Source organism: Mesoplodon densirostris, chromosome 12, assembly GCF_025265405.1.
Source record: "Mesoplodon densirostris isolate mMesDen1 chromosome 12, mMesDen1 primary haplotype, whole genome shotgun sequence".
Taxonomy (NCBI): Eukaryota; Metazoa; Chordata; class Mammalia; order Artiodactyla; family Ziphiidae; genus Mesoplodon; species Mesoplodon densirostris.
In genome coordinates, this window is record NC_082672.1 from 27,198,684 (window position 1) to 27,215,928 (window position 17,245).

The 17,245-nt window shown below is 42.2% G+C and overlaps 1 protein-coding gene across 2 annotated transcripts in view; it reads left to right on the forward strand.

Moving 5' to 3' along the window:
* The first annotated feature begins 404 nt into the window (after positions 1-404).
* Positions 405-17,245, forward strand: part of IL20RA (interleukin 20 receptor subunit alpha) — a 44,185-nt gene continuing 27,344 nt past the window's right edge. For both annotated transcript variants that reach the window (XM_060115185.1, XM_060115186.1), the window contains exon 1: positions 405-674. In XM_060115185.1, coding sequence (XP_059971168.1) covers positions 563-674 — 112 coding nt within the window. In that variant the 5' untranslated portion in view covers positions 405-562. The remainder of the gene's footprint in view (positions 675-17,245) is intronic.

The window sequence follows — 17,245 nt, forward strand, 5'->3', positions numbered from 1 at the left end:
ACGACGCCCCAACTTTCTGAGTGTCCCTTTCCTCATCTGCAAAATGGGACAATGCCTGATTGCAGATGACAAGGATTAAATGGAATCAAATACAATGGATGGTAGAGTGACTGACAGTGTGTGGAGAAATAAATATCCGTTTCATTTTTCTTCCGGCACTGAACTCGGACATTTCAAAAGTTTTACAGAAATGACCATCAGGCCCGAAGACCAGAATCACTCTTCAGTGTGCGTGGCTCACGCTCTCTCTTTACTGGAGGGAGGTTTTCCCTGCAGTAGTAATTTCGTTGGTCGCGGCGGTGGAGAGTCTCGGATTGTCAGTGCTGCGAGCCAGAGTGGCTGGGACTAGAAGTCGCGGGCCCTTCTCTCTCCCTGGCGTCTGGCCCGGGCTGCGGCGGGACGCGACTCCGCCTCCCCGGCCGCCCCGCCGACCCGAGCGCGGCGCGCAGTGGGAGCTGGGGCCCGGGGCGCCGAGGGGAGGCCGCGCTCCCACCGCCCGCGGACCGAGGGGGCGTCGGACGCTACCGGCCGCCCGCGGAGATGTGACCCGGCCCCGCCGCCCATGTGCGCCCCCCGACCCCCAGCGAAGGCGGCTGCCATAGGGGCCCCGGCACCCGGCCTCCCGGCCCTGCCGCTGCTACTGCTGCTGGTGGCCGCGCCGACGGGACGTGCAGGTAGGAGTGTCGCGCCGGGGCCGCGACGACCGCCCAGCTCCGGCTGGTTTCGGCCCTCCAGCCCCCGGGTTTCGCTTTCAAGCGCGCAGAGCGGGAGGAGCGCGGGTCAGCGCCGGGTGCCCCGGAGTCCCAGGGAGAAACTCGCAGCTGCCTCGCGCGGGCCGGCTTCAGGGTCAAGTTCGCGCGCTCCGCGTTCCACACTTTTCGTTGCGGGAGTTGCGGGCGAGGTAGAGGAAGGTTGACGGTGGTCGCTCCGAGCGGTCCCCACAGCTGGTAACTTACGGTCGGTGACAGTGACCTTTCGCATTGCACTCGCCGGCACGTCGCAGGCTCCCGCCACCCACGCCGTGGCCGCACCGACCTGGCCCCTTTCAACAGAGCACCCCAGGGAAGGAGGCGATGTCTGCGCTTTAAAAATCAAACTTCCTGAAAGAGTGGGCTTTGAGGGAACCGGGGTTAGAAAGTGCAGCGTTTCTAAAGTAAGATCTTTCTGGGCACGTCATTTTTTTCCTTTGCAGTTTTGATCTTGTACATATATGTGCTCTTTGATTTTTTTGCAAGTAACAAAACTTTGAACCTGATCCATGACATAGGTAACTCAAGGCTTTTTGGTTTTAAGTTTTAACTCTCTACCATCTGGAATCCAGTAAACCAGAATGATTCATTAACCTGATATTTTTTTTCCTTCTGCATTTCTGGTGTATGAGAAAAAGAAATTTTTTTAAAGCAAGATATCTAGGACCCTCCTTTTTTTTTTTTTAAAGTTAAAGCAACACAACTTCCCAGAATACTGTACAGATTTGGTACAGATTTGATCCAGGCTTCCATGTTTTTAACCCAGAGCTGAACAATGACAGTGAATGCAGGAAGGAAGTTGTTCATGAAACTTCAGTGTCCTTAGTAGTCAAAGAAAAAGTTACTAAAGTTCAATATAGTTACAAAGGTAAGAATTGTGTGCATGTAGATCTTGGAGAGATTTTTGGACAACAGACATTATACACAAAAAGTTTCTCTTCTAAATCCTAAAGTTACCAGAAATTGTAGTTCTTTTGTCTTGTGATAAATATTCTTAGGTGAGCTGAATGGGAAGGTCTGCTCCTGACCTATCCAGATACAGAACCTCAACTAACAGATATGAATTTAGTTGTTTCTATTTCTAATCAAAGAAATAAAGCTTGCTCCTTAATTGGGTTGGGAGGCTGACATTAGAAGGTAATAATATTCTTGGCTTCAAAGCAAAATTGGGGAAAAAACAAAACAGAAGAAACTCTTTTCTGACCCACGAGACGCAGGTAGTTTCTTAGCTCTTCTTAAAGAGTTCCTGTCCTCTTCTGGGCCTCCAGACACCCTGAGGACTGCTGGGAAAACCAGGTGAGAAGGCATATGTGGTTACATGGATACCATACCTGACTCTTAAGAGAGAGCTATTCTACCTTGATGGATCCGCCACCGTATCGGCTGAGCAATGTGAACCTTCTGATAGTTATATGACATTACCATTCTCCAGTAGGCGAATTCTTTAATTTTTCGAAATTTTAGCACAAAAGTTCGAAGTCACACAACTCTGTGATTGGATCAGGCTGTACAATACCAAACATCCAAAAAGAAAGAAAAAAAATTCAGTGTGGCATCAACATTTTAGGAAAGTTCTTCGTAGTTCATTTCAGGTAAACTTGTAAAGGAATTCAGAACGTCTGTGCCACTCCCTCAAGGCAGGAGGGATACACATCTGGACCTTCACTCTCTTATGTCTCTAGGGACAGAAGTTTCACCAGGAAGTTTATCACTGTGGTTTATCAAACCCTGCCCTGCTGGCCCAATCCCATGTCTTATTCCTCAGTGAAGATAAAGAACCGAGATGACTTTCCAAGGTCATGTATCTCCTCTCCTCAAGCCCTTTAGAGGCTTCCATCTGAATTCTCCTATGTGGTCTTATATGGCTCACTCCTGCCTGTCTCTCCAGCCTTGCCTCACATCACTTAATTCCTGCTATGCCGGCCTTTTTCCAGTTCCTAGAGCAAACCAAACCGTTTTCCGTCTCAGGACTTCATACTTGCAGTTTCTTGTGCTGGAATCTTCCTGTCCACTCTGTCCCCAGCTAACTCCTATTCAGACTTAGCATCTCTCCTCCAATGTGTGTCCTTCAAGGAGAGCTTCCCAAAATCCCCAAAGAGGGAAAAAATATTGTTTATTATGCCTATGAACAAATGAGCCAAACTCTAGGTTCGGAGCTTTTGAATGCAGTCTATTACAGCATCTCTGCTTATTAGAACTAATATACTATAATTAACAGAATGAGGGTATTTGTTGAAGTGTCTCTTCTTTGATATAAACACAACAGCATCAGGTATTTCACTGAGAAATTATTTCAAGATATTTTTCAAACACACACAAATGATTCCAGTGAACTAATTAAATTTTCTTCATTATTTTCTTCTTTTTAGTTTTTAGTTTTGAACTATTTTGAGACTAACAGAAAAGCTATAGAAATAATAGAGCTCTCATAAACCCCTCACCCGGTTTCTCTTAATTTTAACATGTTACGTAACTATGGTACAGTGTTCAGAATGAGGAAATTAACATTGGTATAGTATCGACACTATTCACTAAACTATAGACTTTGTTCCAATTTCACTCTTTTTCCCACTAATTCCCCGTTTCTGTTCCAAGATCAATCCAGGATCCTCATTACACTTAGTTGCTGTGTCTCCTTCCTCTCTTCCAATCTATGACAGTTCCTCAGATTCTCTGCTCTCGTGTCCTTGATATTTTTGAAGAGTTCTTGTCACCTCTTCCTCAGGCTGCCCCTCAATGTGGGTTCATTTGAAGTTTCCTCTTGATTAGAGTGAGGTTATTCCTTTTGGGCAATAATACCACAGAGATTATGTTGTCTTTCCCAGCGCATCGTATCAAAGGGTTTATGGTGTCAATATGTCTTCTTCCTGGCGATGTTAACCTTGATCATTTGGTTTAGGTGGTGTCTGCAGGGTTTTTCACTGTATAGTTACTATTTTCGCTTTCTGATTAATAAATACATTGTGGGAAGATACTTTGAGATCATGCAAATATCCTGTTTCTCCTCAAACTTACACCCACTAACTTTAGTATTCATCAGTGGGTACTGAATGCAACAACTATGATGCCTAATGGTTTTTTTTTAATTTCATTTTTTCCTTCTCTATTTATTAAATTGGAATTCTAATGCAAAGAAGAGCAGTTACTTCTCCCCCATTTATTTATTTATTCAATTGCTTAAATATATCAATATGGACTCATAAATATTTACTTTATTCTTTGCGTTATAATCCAATACTATTATTATTAATTTTGCTGCTCAAATTGTTTCAGCTTTGGCCATTAAAAGCTCTTTTAGTTTGGCTCCCATGTCCTTTCAACAAGCCCCATTCTTTTTAAGCATTTCATTGCTTTCTAGCAACATAAAATGTTTCAGGTTCATCTTGTATTTTCCCTTCCCCAGGGCTGAATCAGCTACTTCCCCAAGGAGCTCTAGCTCCTTCTACTGGAGAATAGGATCTAGAAACCAAAATCTAGTTGCCAGGCATACTCATTGCTACTGGAATGTTGTTTCTAGGCTCTCTTAGTGGACAGAGATGGAAGTTATAAATATGTATACTAACCCAGGCATCCACACACATCTGTATTTCTGTATCTATATGTATGTGTCTATGTATACAAAAGACGATAAGCTTACACTGATACCTCTGATTCCAAGAGCACAGAGTTCATTGTCTTTCCTTTCTTTATTTGTAGCTTCTTTCTCCAACAGTGAGAAACCTGATATCATTATCTATGATAGATTTACTTATTTCTTCATTTCTCTAGTTTAGAGTTTCAGAAGTATTAACCCATGCTCCTATGAGAAGGACATTTACTAACTAGATTATAGCATCTCTATACAGTTCTTTTGTCTTTAGCTTTATAATACCCGGTCAAGATACTGTTGACCAAAGTTACTTAGATTAGACCAGTTTTCTTTCACCTTCTTTACTGTGGTTATATTGTCTATTTGTAATCAGGTTAGGTTCATTTGTTACTGTTTGTATTTCCGTTGGGGTTTCCCACATGCTAGTTGGTTTTGTTTGTTGATTTGGGGGTATTTGAAGGGTATGTGAGACATTACTGTGGTTTAAGAGTCAGAGAGGTACCAAATGGTACACTTGGAGAGGGTTTGCCCCCTCATCATCCTTACAATCTGGTTCCTATTCTTATTCCATGTCACCCCCGTAGGTAACCAGTCTCCTTAGTTACTGGTTTATCCTTCCTGTATTTCTTTTGCACCAGTGAACAGATATGTGTGTGTTTTCTCATATTCCCCTTCTTTCTTACACGAAACCTAGCATACTACAGGTTCTCTTTTCCACTTAGCAATTTTTGACTTAACAGGATATGTCTTTTCTGCTTCACAAATCCATAATCCTCAAAGGTAGGCCCTGACTGTACTGGCCAAATTCATATCAAGGCTAAATCATTTCCAAATCTTGCTTCAACTTCACATGACAACACCTGGTTTTAAACATACTGTATGTGAATAGTGAAGACCTCAGTCTACATCTGGCTGCTCTACTGCAGCTAAAGCAGGATTTGTCTTCTCAAATGTTCTTTCCATCAAACAAGCTTGTCCTCTTTTCCAGCTTCTCTCCCATTGTCTTTGGAGCAGACATGAGGCATTTCTTGTACATTTGCATGTACATTTATCATTTATTGGCTATTATATAGCTCCTCATTGATCAGCTCGAAGCCCATCCCCAGCATGTCTGGAGAGCATGATATACCTGAGATCTAAGCGTGTGGCTATAGGTATCACCAGCCTCCCCTTTCAGAAGATGTGCTCCTACTACCTGTAGCTATTTATTCAGCTTCCTATAGAACAAATCCAGGAAAGGCAGAATTTGCTCCCTAGAGAACAATTAAGGAGATCTGTTACCCACAGGAGGTGGCATGATGTACGACCAAGGTGGTAGGGCTGAGGAGGGGCGTCAGTTCCCTGAGTGCACCTTTCCATACAGCTCTGACTCAGAGCCATAGGTAGGATGCAGATTTTGCATTTAAGCCTAAACTTTAGACAAAGACAATAAGCAGTAACATATATTTTTAATTTTTAATTTAATGCTATAAAACTAATACTTTAGTATAAGCATCTCATAAAACATTATGAGCATAAAACATTAACTATTTTTAAGTGCTTGGCATAGTGCTTTTCACAAATGTCACTCAGTAAATTTGCCTTTTTGGTTTGGTTAAAAGGCATCTTTCATTATATGCATGTTTTTTGTTTTTTGTGGGTTTTTTTTGCGGTAGGCGGGCCTCTCACTGTTGTGGCCTCTCCTGTTGTGGGGCACAGGCTCCGGACACGCAGGCTCAGCGGCCATGGCTCACGGGCCCAGCTGCTCCGCGACATGTGGGATCTTCCCGGACTGGGGCATGAACCTGTGTCTCCTGCATCGGCCGGCGGACTCTCAACCACTGCGCCACCAGGAAAGCCCTGCATGATACTTTTAAAATGACTCTCTACTTTCATCTTTTTCTTCATGTACAATTTTACCAGATATCTTTGACATGTTTACTTCCATGATGATTAAAAAAAAAGACTGCTAAGTATTAACTGCAGCTTAAGGTAGTATATATTTTAAGAAGTGAAATCATTTTATTCATCTTATTTATAACATTACCTTTATGCTATGATTGTGATGTTCTGACAGCATTTTTACTTTTTCTTGGTCCACATTTATGATTATTTGACTCAAAAGGTGATACTAGAAAAATGAATTAAATCTCTGTAATCTGTCTCAAGATGTGTCAATTCCATATAAAATTGGAGAACAAGAGAACTGTTTTTAAAGCTGAAGACAATACAGTTAAGTACTTCCTCTGCTTTATTTTCAGAATTCATTTTGATACAGAAAACTAGGCTTGAAAGGACCTTAAAATCCCATCCAACTGCTTCCCTTGTGAATCTTCCCTGTGACATAACTTCAGAATCATTACCTATCTGCTATTGGAGCACCTCTCATCACAGGAAACTTGATACCTGACACCCAAGACAGGATGTCCTGTCGTTGTAGACTTCCAGCTACTAGAATGTTCCTCCCATGAACGAGCTGAGGTCTTGATCTCTTTCATCTTGTCCCATTGTTGGTCCTCACTCTAAGCTGATGAAGTCATGCAGAACAAGCTGCTCAGCTCATTGACTGCAACCATCATATTTCCTCTGTCTTCATTCATCTCAGCTAACCACCTCCCCAGTTGTGTCATGCCAGGCCCCTCTCTCTCCTGGTCTTTTCTGTATGTGTGTGTTCCAGATTGTCTGTAAGTTCTCAGGCATACTCACTATAGATCATGATGACATGGCTGGTCTGCCAGATTTTAATCACTGCCCCTGGCATGTTGGTCCTTAAGTGATTCAACATCAGTTTCCTGGTGAACAAAGGGTTCCTGGTGCCTAAAAGTTACCCTCCCTTTTTACCTTTGTTGTCTTTTCCTATAAGACACAGACCTTGACCCCTCATTTAAACTCAGAATTTCATATTAATACAATTTCATTTTGTGGAGGCAATTTTCTTTCTCTTCTCAGAATACAGAGAATGGAAGGATGGCATGATGTTTTATCTAGAGCACATGATGTCTGTCACGGTGGCCTTTAATGCAATTAAGGAGACTCTTTTCTGGAAAGGAAATTTTTATTGATTACATATATTATCTATTCAAAATCAGTTCTGTTTTTCAAGTGTGGTGGTCACCACAGTGCACGTTGAGACACCAAAATGGCTTCCACTCAGCTTCTCCAATCACTTTATGCACCGCCTCATCAAATGCCAGCTCCACCTCTAGGCACAGAGAATGGGCATACCTTGTCCTATACAGATTTGTCAGGAAGTTTTCCTTATACTTCTTGAGTCTCAACATGTATGCCTTTAATCCAGCCCCCTGAAATTTTCCATTCCATACCGTTAACATGTGTTTTTTGGTGATATGAGATATTTTGGCAAGTATATCCTCTTAGTGGAAGCATTTGTTTACATTACTTCCGCCATTTAAATTTCCTCTTTTTCAACTTTGCAGACATTTTTGTTTTCTCCTACATCAATCCCTCCATCCTTACTTCCAGGTTACTTGGCAGCCCTTAAAGCATTCATTCTTCTCTTAAATAAACATTGTGTTCATTTTTGAGGAAGGATACAAGGAACAGACACCTACTATATTACTTTCCTGAGGCTGCCATAACAAAGTACCACAAACTGGGTAGCTTAAAATAACATAAATGTATTATCTCACAGTTCTGGAAGCTAGAAGTCTGAAATCAAGATGTTGGCAGGGTTGATTCCTTCTGAAGGCTGTAGGGGAGCATCCGTTCCACGCCTCTCTCCTGGCATTTGGTGGTTGCTGGCAATCCTTGGCATTCCTTGGCCTGTTGAGCATCATTCCAATCCTCTGCCTTCACACACTGTTCTCTCTGTCTCTTCACATAATCTTCCCTCTGTGCATGTCTCTCTTTGCGTCCAAATTTTCTGTTTGTATAAGGATACGAGTCATGTTGGATTGAACCCCACCCTAATGACCTCTTTTAACTTGATTACCTCTATAAAGACATTATATCTAATTAAGGTTACTTTATGAGGTACTGGAGACTAGGATTTCAACATATTTCTTTGTGGGGCCACAGTTGAATTTATCACACCTACCATACCCTCAACGGCTTGTAGGGCAGTGAGCAGGACTCATGAGCTTGGCTTCTAAAGTGGAGAAAAGCTACTTTTTCAACCCCATGCAGTTTTCCTCCTCAACGTGTTTATCAGTCTGTGTCCACTGCCAAAAGGAAACCTTTGCAGAAGTCTCACGCCTGAAAGGCTCTCCTGAGAATGTAGAGGGCAGAGATGAGTCGTCTCGTGTACTTTCCATAACGTGAACATAAAAGATAGCCACCATTTTGCAATATGTACAAACATGGAATCATTATGTTGTACACCTTAAACTAATATGTTATATATATGTTAATTATACCTGTTTTTTAAAGAGGAGAGAAACGTCAATGGGTATGTAATAAAGATGGTGGAGTTTAAATTTCTTCGGCAGAGGGGTTCACTCTCATCAGACCTCCATCTCTGTTCCTCTATGTGGCACGTTCATTGCAAAATCTTCACTCTTGCTCCAGCATGGACCATTTTCATACTTAAGGCTGACTATCCATATGATTCCAAGTCAGCCTCCTCCTCCATTTTAGATTAAAGTATAAAAGAAGTAAAAGGTCCTCTGAGTTATCTTACTAAATGCGTCACGTTGTTATTTTTAAAATTTGCTGATAGTTTTTAGGTGCAAAATAGAATATCACGTATGCCTTAGGAGCAAATAACTTAGGGGAATGAGGTATTTGAGGTGGTCAGATTTAATGAAAAAGAATTATCTTCATACCCCACACATTCATTTTGAGTTTTCATAAGTTAAAATACAACTTGACACAATGTGATTTTTAAATAACCTTCTTTTGAGCACTTTTCATTTATTCAATATCATTCATTCATACATATCAGGAACTGTTCTCGGTATTGAGGTGAACAAGAAAACAAGGCTCTTTCTTCGTGGAGCTTTTAACCTCGGGTGATTACATCACAGTATAAATGCCAGAACTGAGGAAACCAAGCTTCTTTAGAAGCACAGAGCAAGGCAGCTGATCTAATCTAGGAGTCAGGCAGGGCTTCCTATGAAAAGGGAAAGTGAGACTTATGAGAATTGCCAATATACTTGTTATATTTTTCATTTAAAATGCTAGCAAGAAAATAAAGTTAAATCCTGTTCTAAGCATCTTCTATCTATAAACTACCACGTAGTTAACATTCCTTTTTCCCACCTACATTTCTTTCTTGTAAAACTACAAATCAACCAACAAAACCCAACAACAAATAGCAGAATCCTATGAAACAGATGATTTTTTTCTGACAGTGGTATTGCCAGGTGGGTGGGAGTAAGGAGCTTTGCAGCTGTAGGACAGCTCGACCTGGAGGTCACTGACAGCTTCAACAGGTCACTGTGGTCTGCGGCTCTGTGCAACACTGAATCCAACCACAAACAGGTATCAAAAGGCTCCCTTGTTACAGCTGTGGTTTTCTAAGAGGGCTGGTGCCCGAGGCGCTCTTTCTCACTTCCTGAATCAACACAGTCCTTTGAAGGCTCTGTTAGCTTTAACAGCAAGAGCAAAGGGAATGTCTTCATTGATCCATTCTCTGAGGTGATCCTGGAGAGGTTCCAGTGTTGTCAGTGCCTTTGCCTCTTCATGGGTGGCCTCTTCACTGTTGCTCTGCTTTTATCCTGACCAGTGTTTTTTAATATCTTTGTGGTAGGATAACCACCTCAGAGAGCTGATCTTCAGCGAGCACCCTGTCCACTTTATCACATTTAGTTACACAACTTCATTGAGGCTTAATTCAACCCTGAAGAGGTGTGATGTAAGCCCTGGTCACCATCAAAAACATCAGAGCATTGACTTGTCCCTATGGAGGAGAGTTAACCTATTGAAAAATATTGCACCTTTCTGACAGTGTTTTTGATGGCTGCTGTACACTTCTGTCTTCATCTTGTTTGACTGCAAAGTCTGAGATCACACTCTCAACCTCGTTTGCCTCAAAATCGCAATCAACAGCCAAGAGAAGTAAATACTACTAATTACTTCCAAATCTCCACTAAGTAATTATTTTTGTCTCTCTTACTTTTTCTATTAATTTTTTCTCACCTTTTTACCTTGATTTTCTCTCTGAAAATTTCAAGTGATGGAGATGTTAATGGAAGAATCACATTACTTATGTGAGGATAAAAAGAAGTACTATGATTTATGAAAATTATTTGAAAAATAAAGTGGACGATGTATGTTGATATTTAGTAAACACCTATTGATGGAACTGGGAGTTCCCAACAGCTATTCTTTCCAATACCTTAGTGGTTTCAAATGGTTTGTCTTTGACTCTGTTCTTTCTTTTAACTTTTCCTTTCTGAGGCAAGTTATCAAGTTGTAGAGACTCCAGCCCACATTTGAATCTATTTTTCCATAGTTACTATGATATTCAATTTGGATAAACACTTTGGAGATCACAAAATGTGGAGAAACATCAAGTCCCTGGCCTCAAAAAGCAAGTCTGAAAGGGAAGGGAAGGGAAGACATACATACAAGAGATGACATAAGGAAGTGGGACTGATTTTCTAACAACGGGACCAACATATTCAAATTAATAATGGCATCTTCAAAATAGTCATTTTAGGAGGCTGTGCACAAAAATCTCACAACGTATTTCCTAAACTCCTTTTTTCAGAGTTCTCAATAGAACCTGTATGCATTGGTCAGATTAAGGTTTGCCATTAAGTGGCAAACCTTCATCTTGGAGGCGTGGTTTAATTTTCAAAAGCATTCAAAGCCACTTCCAACCAACTTGGGTAATCAAGCTAAGAAATGCTATGTTGGGCAAAAACAAGGTGTGACTATAAAAAAAATGAGATGGAATTTTTTGCATGTATGCAAGCAACCGCTGAAGACAGTTGTAGCTGAAAGGAAGCATGCCCCAGATGCCAGAGCTGAGCAGTACCAGGAAATAATTATAAACCCTCCCAAGGGAACTGCTTGGACAATGCATACTCTTTTTGATGGGTAAATGCCAATATATTTATTTTAAGAAGTAGTCTCAACCTTAAAGTCCTACTTGCTCTCAAGCACCAACAGCAATATTCCAAAACATGTTGAAGCACATAGATTTACTTATTGAGGTGTGGCTATAAAGAAGTAACATGCTTTTTATGTATGACTTATATATCGCTCATCCATATAAAAGTTCACATACCTGGCAGGGAAAGCATGTATTGATGGCTTGTGTCCCAGATTCAGAAAATATCTGCTCTGTGAGAGCAGGGCCTTCTGTGTGTTTCTGTCTGCCACTGCACCCTAGTAACTATCAATTTCTGTTTCTAGTAGGTGCCCAGTAATGAGGTTGAATGAATGATGTGACTAAGTACCCTTCCACCAGAAAAAAACTTCAATGAAGGAGAAATACTAGGGTTTTCCTCATTGAATTCCTTGTGTGTGTGTGTGTACATATTTTTATTCACACTGAGAAAAGATAGGGAAAAACAGCATATGAAGCATTTGCATTTTTAAGGATTGAACTCCTCATTGAATTTCGTATATATCTCCTTAGAAGCAGTCATCTGTAACATGCACACTTTCCAATGATCATGCAATCTCTTCTTCCCACAACACTGCTCCTTGAAGCGTTCCCTAAAGGCAGTAAGTGAGTGTCCTAGTAGAGAACCCTGTTGTCCTCAGAGTACCTGGGCTCAAACAGCTTCCAGATGGCTGAATAACCACAGGCAAATCAGTCAGCCTCTCTGGGCCTCTATCTAATCAGCTGTAAAGGGAGAATAGTAACCATGGAAGACAATACTGAACTAATGATTATTGAGCTCTTTCTTTGTACCAGGCACTCTTTTGGGAACCTTATTTAATCATTCCAACAAGCCTATGAAGCAGATAATATTATTGTTTTATTTTACAATGAGGAAATGGAGTACAGAGGCTAAATAACTTACTTCAGGGCACACAGCTTAGGTCAGCTGTAGAACAGGGAGTAGGTCCCAATGTGGCTCTAGAACTCTTGTTCTTAAAACTTCTGTCTGGGGGCTTCCCTGGTGGCGCAGTGGTTGAGAGTCTGCCTGCCGATGCAAGGGACACGGGTTCGTGCCCCGGTCCAGGAAGATCCCACATGCCGCGGAGCAGCTAGGCCCGTGAGCCATGGCCGCTGAGCCTGTGCGTCCAGAGCCTGTGCTCCGCAATGGGAGAGGCCACAACGGTGAGAGACCCGCGTACCGCAAAAAAAAAAAAAAAAAAAAAACTTCTGTCTGACCTACTCACATAAACAATTATTAGAAGCCAATGAGATAGGGCAGGTGGCAGTGCCCTGTATAACATTCAGTATACTATTAAGAGAAAACAGAGGCAGTATGCAAGTACAGCAGCAAGTGGGCAAAGAAATAATAGAGAAATTGTAGCGGGATTGGTAAAGGAAGATAATTGAGTTCAGAGGAACTAATGTTAACATCAAACCGTACTTTCTCCTTTACAGAAGACAGTTAAGTATATTTTCTCAGGTAAGTAGTTCCTGAATAACATTTCAAGTGTTCTTTAGATGATTCACTTTCTAAGGGCACTTGATATATGTAATATATGTCAAGCGGGAAAAGAGGAAAGAGAAGTTAATATTTTTCAGGAGAGATAATTTATACCTTAAGGCAAAAGAAAATATGCCTTTCCTTTCAGCACGATGAAGTTACAACAATATTTAATCTGTTTGAAGGCAGTGACACTGTTTGGCTCTCTTTTGGTGGAGGTTGGGATGAGATATTTCCAACTTTTGCTTCCTGAAACTGGTTAATCACCCTCTGGTGCTTTTTGTACATCGATTGTTTTTAACCCCATTTCCCACAACAGAAAACTCATTCAGGAGGTGATTTTTTTTTTTTTCTTTTTTTGCGGTATGCGGACCTCTCACTGTTGTGGCCTCTCCCGTTGCAGAGCACAGGCTCCGGGCGCGCAGGCTCAGCGGCCATGGCTCACGGGCCCAGCCGCTCCGCAGCATGTGGGATCTTCCCGGACCGGGGCACGAACCCGTGTCCCCCGCATCGGCAGGCGTACTCTCAACCACTGCACCACCAGGGAAGCCCCAGGAGGTGATTTTTTTTTCTTTTTTTGGTCTTACAAGCATAGTAGGTATTTTCCTATTTTGAAAGACACTTGTAAGATGTAGCAACCACTTACCATGGGCTGCTCTTCCTTCATTAAAAAGCATCTGTTGAGTATCTTCTGACTGTGCTAATCCCCTGTGTATAGTGTAAGTTTCCCAGGGTGATTTCAAGCTATCAGGGTTTGGTGGTTCAGACTGTGTCACCCTCATCCAGATGCTCATGTGAATCCGGGTCTTGCCCTTTCTCTACAATTTATGTGAGCCCAGTGGTCCCTGGTTAGTTCAATTCAAAAGTATTTATTTGAGGGCTTCCCTGGTGGCTCAGTGGTTGAGAGTCCGCTTGCCGATGCGGGGGACATGGGTTCGTGCCCCGGTCCGTGAAGATCCCACATACCGCGGAGCGGCTGGGCCCGTGAGCCATGGCTGCTGAGCCTGCGCGCCCGGAGCCTGTGCTCCGCAACGGGAGAGGCCGCAACAGTGAGAGGCCCGCATACCGCAAAAAAAAAAAAAAAAAAAAAAAAGAAAGTATTTATTTGAGAGGCACTGGGGATACAAAGAATCTTATAAGACATGGTGCTCTGGGTCAAACAGCTCAGAGCCTAGTGATTCCTTCACTGCTTCAGCTTCAGAAAGACAGATGGGGCTGGAGGTCTGGAGGCTTTCTCTGGGCAAAGGTGGGCAGGGCTTCCTCAATGCTGAGGTTCCCTTGTTAATCATGAGCTTGAGAAACTTGAATGGCCCCAAAGGGAAGTCCCCAAAAGTGAACACATTTGACTGTTCAGCCTCTTGTAGTCTGGTGGTTTTCCTCAGGAGTGAATGAGCATACTGTCCATAACGGGAAACTCAGAAAGCCTCAGCCCCAGAAGAGAGAGGTTTGGGTAACCACGAGCCTGATTACCCTTTGTGAGTTCACTCTGAAAACCTCACCACTTTTTTACCAGTGTTCATCAGGCACTAATTTATGCATAGACTTTTCCCACAGTATAATGAAATGGAAATACCTTTTACTGTCAGGCGTATAATTAAAGCTGCAACATACTTAAGATGACGACCTTAGTATTATCTTGGAGGCCATTAAGAAAATGTCACATACCATTTCATTCCACCTACAGAAAGGTAACTATAAGGTAATTCTTGGAACTAATGTAGCAGCCACATTTTATAAAACTCCACTAATGAAGCTGTCAAAGATTTACCCATTTCAAATTCCATTTATTTATTCTCTTTCTACTAGAAGGACACAAGAGGAGATAGAGGACTTTTTCTTTTTGGTGTTATAACATAGATGAAGCTGGGCTAGAAGACTTTCCCAAAGGCCAAGATATAATGAGAGGAAAATAAACACTGAAAGGGAACACAAGTCTAAATGACATGATTTACAAGCTATAGCTAACCCACCATTACTTAGGAGTTCATTAAGTGGACCCCTTCTTGCTGACCCCTCACAGCTTTGTTAGGACAGAAGCCATCTTTTTGGTTGTTGTTCATTGGTTAATTTTTTTCCTTTTTTAAATTGAAGTAGAGTTGATATACAATATTACATAAGTTACAGGTGTACCATATAATGATTCACAATTTTTGAAGGTTATACTCCATTTATAGTTATAAAATATTGGCTATATTCCCTATGTTGTACAATATATCCTTGTAGCTTATCTTATACATAATAGTCTGTGCCTCTTATTCCCCTCCCCCTCTATTGCCCTTCCCCACCTCCCCACTGGGGACCACTAGTTTGCAGAAGCCATCTTAAATACCCGTTATCCAAGGGGGGTCCCCTCAAGTCCCCCTCCATTGCCCAGTGTCCATACCCCGGTCAGGGAAGCTCAAAGGGAGCCTGGAGTTCTTGTCCCTTTCTGAGGTCTTCTGTGTTTCATTTTCTCCTCAAAGACCAGCCTCCTACCCAGTGACTGTCGTCAGGAATGCCCACTCCCTTTAGGGGAGACCATGCATACCCTCCACAACATCACAACATAATCATGTCATTAAAATAGTACAAGCCAGTACTCTAAATGGAGGCACACATGGAAAAATAAGGCGGCTTTTAGTTCCCAAAGATACTATAAGAGGAAGGTACCAAAATTGTAAAGGCACAAAAACCGCAGAGCTAGTTAGGGTTTTGTGGGTGATTTGGTGTGACTAATGAACATAGTGCATTTGGCAGAATTACAAAAGGCGAGGCCAGACCAGACCATGGAGAACTTTGTGTACCAAACCGAAGTTGTAATGGTATAGCACTCCCAGAAATAAAATTATGTGTGCTAATCCAACAGCTTCGTGATTTGGGATATGAAATGGATGGACTTTGAGAGGATCAGAGCTGTACTTCCAGGCCATCAATCTATGCAAGCAAAAATGCTTTTGTTACCCACGAATTGGCACATGATATCAATGTGGGTGTGACATATTTTCTCTTTGGTGTTGATTAAATGATCTTATCGATACTGGCAGGTTAGGAAAATGACTTATCTCAACTGGAACATTTATTCAGGAGTGTTTTCCAAACTGGAGACAAACAGTGCCTACAACTTTGTGAAGATGAAAACACCACAAGGAGATAAGAGTTATCAGTTGTTCTTTTTTAAATACTGTTTCTCCTCCTCAAAAACAAAGTGCTAATTCTATTTTTATCCCTCTTTTGCATCATCAAAAGGGCAAATATTTCTTGATAAATCCTCATCTGTTGATTTAGCTTTCACAGCACAGCAACTTTCTTACTGATGTGACTCTCATAGCTCTGCTTCATCAGGGGGTACTGTTTCTATTTTGAAAAGAGTGCTCCCAGCTGCGCCCACCTCACCCTCCATATCCAACAGCCAGCCTCTCGGGTGCAAGCTCAGCCTTCCTCGCTGGGGCTGATGCAACTGCAGTCTTACAGGTCTCTCCATTTCTTTTCTTGCCCCCATCCAGGCTTTCTTCCTCAGTAGTGAAGTAATCCGTTTGAAATACAAATAGGGCCATCGCTTCCACTGCATAAAAGGCTTCAATACTTTTCTGCTGAATTTCAATTATAACCCAGCCTCCTTCCCAGGGTTTACAAAGACCGGGGCGGGGAGGGGGCGGGGGAGAGGGGGGCAGGGGTCTAGCCCCTTTGAACTTCTTCAGTTACATCGTGACCCCTCTCCTCTTCCTCACATTTTCCAGCCACACTGCTCTTTTGACTGTTCCGAAGGCACGGTTTTTTTGGATGAGCTTTTTCCCATCTCAGGAGTCTCTGCCTGGAACAGTGCCTTCCCCCTTCACAGCTGATTCCTAAGCCCCTATCTAAGTAGGTTCTGTGACCCACTACTGCAACCTTATTCCCTTTCATAACTGGGCCACCAAATTTGTGAGTATGTTTTTGTTTGTTTTTTGACTTGTGAATGGTGCTCTCTTTCCATTAGTCTGGGATCTCCACAAGGGCAGGAACATATGTGTTTATTCACCATTAGGAAGCCACACAGTGGCAACTGTATTAGCTTCCTGGAGCTGCTGTAACAAAGTACCACAAACTGGATGGCTTAAAACAACAGAAATGTATTCTCTCACAGTTCTGGAAGGTAGAAGTATGAAACCAAGGTGTTGGCAGTGCCATGCTTCCTCTGAAGCTTCTGGAGGAGGTTCCTTCTTTGCTTTGTCCACCTTCTGGTGGTAGCCAGGCTTCTTGGCTTATAGATGCATCACTCCAACCTTCCATCTTCAAATCGTGTTCTCCCTGTGTCTTCAGAACACCATTCACTGTGTCTTCAGATGGCTTTTTATCATGTTAAGGCTGCGCCTGGGATAATACTTTGATTTATTGACAAGAGGATAGATATCCAAAACTGATATATTTTCTGCCTAGGCAATCAGAAAGAT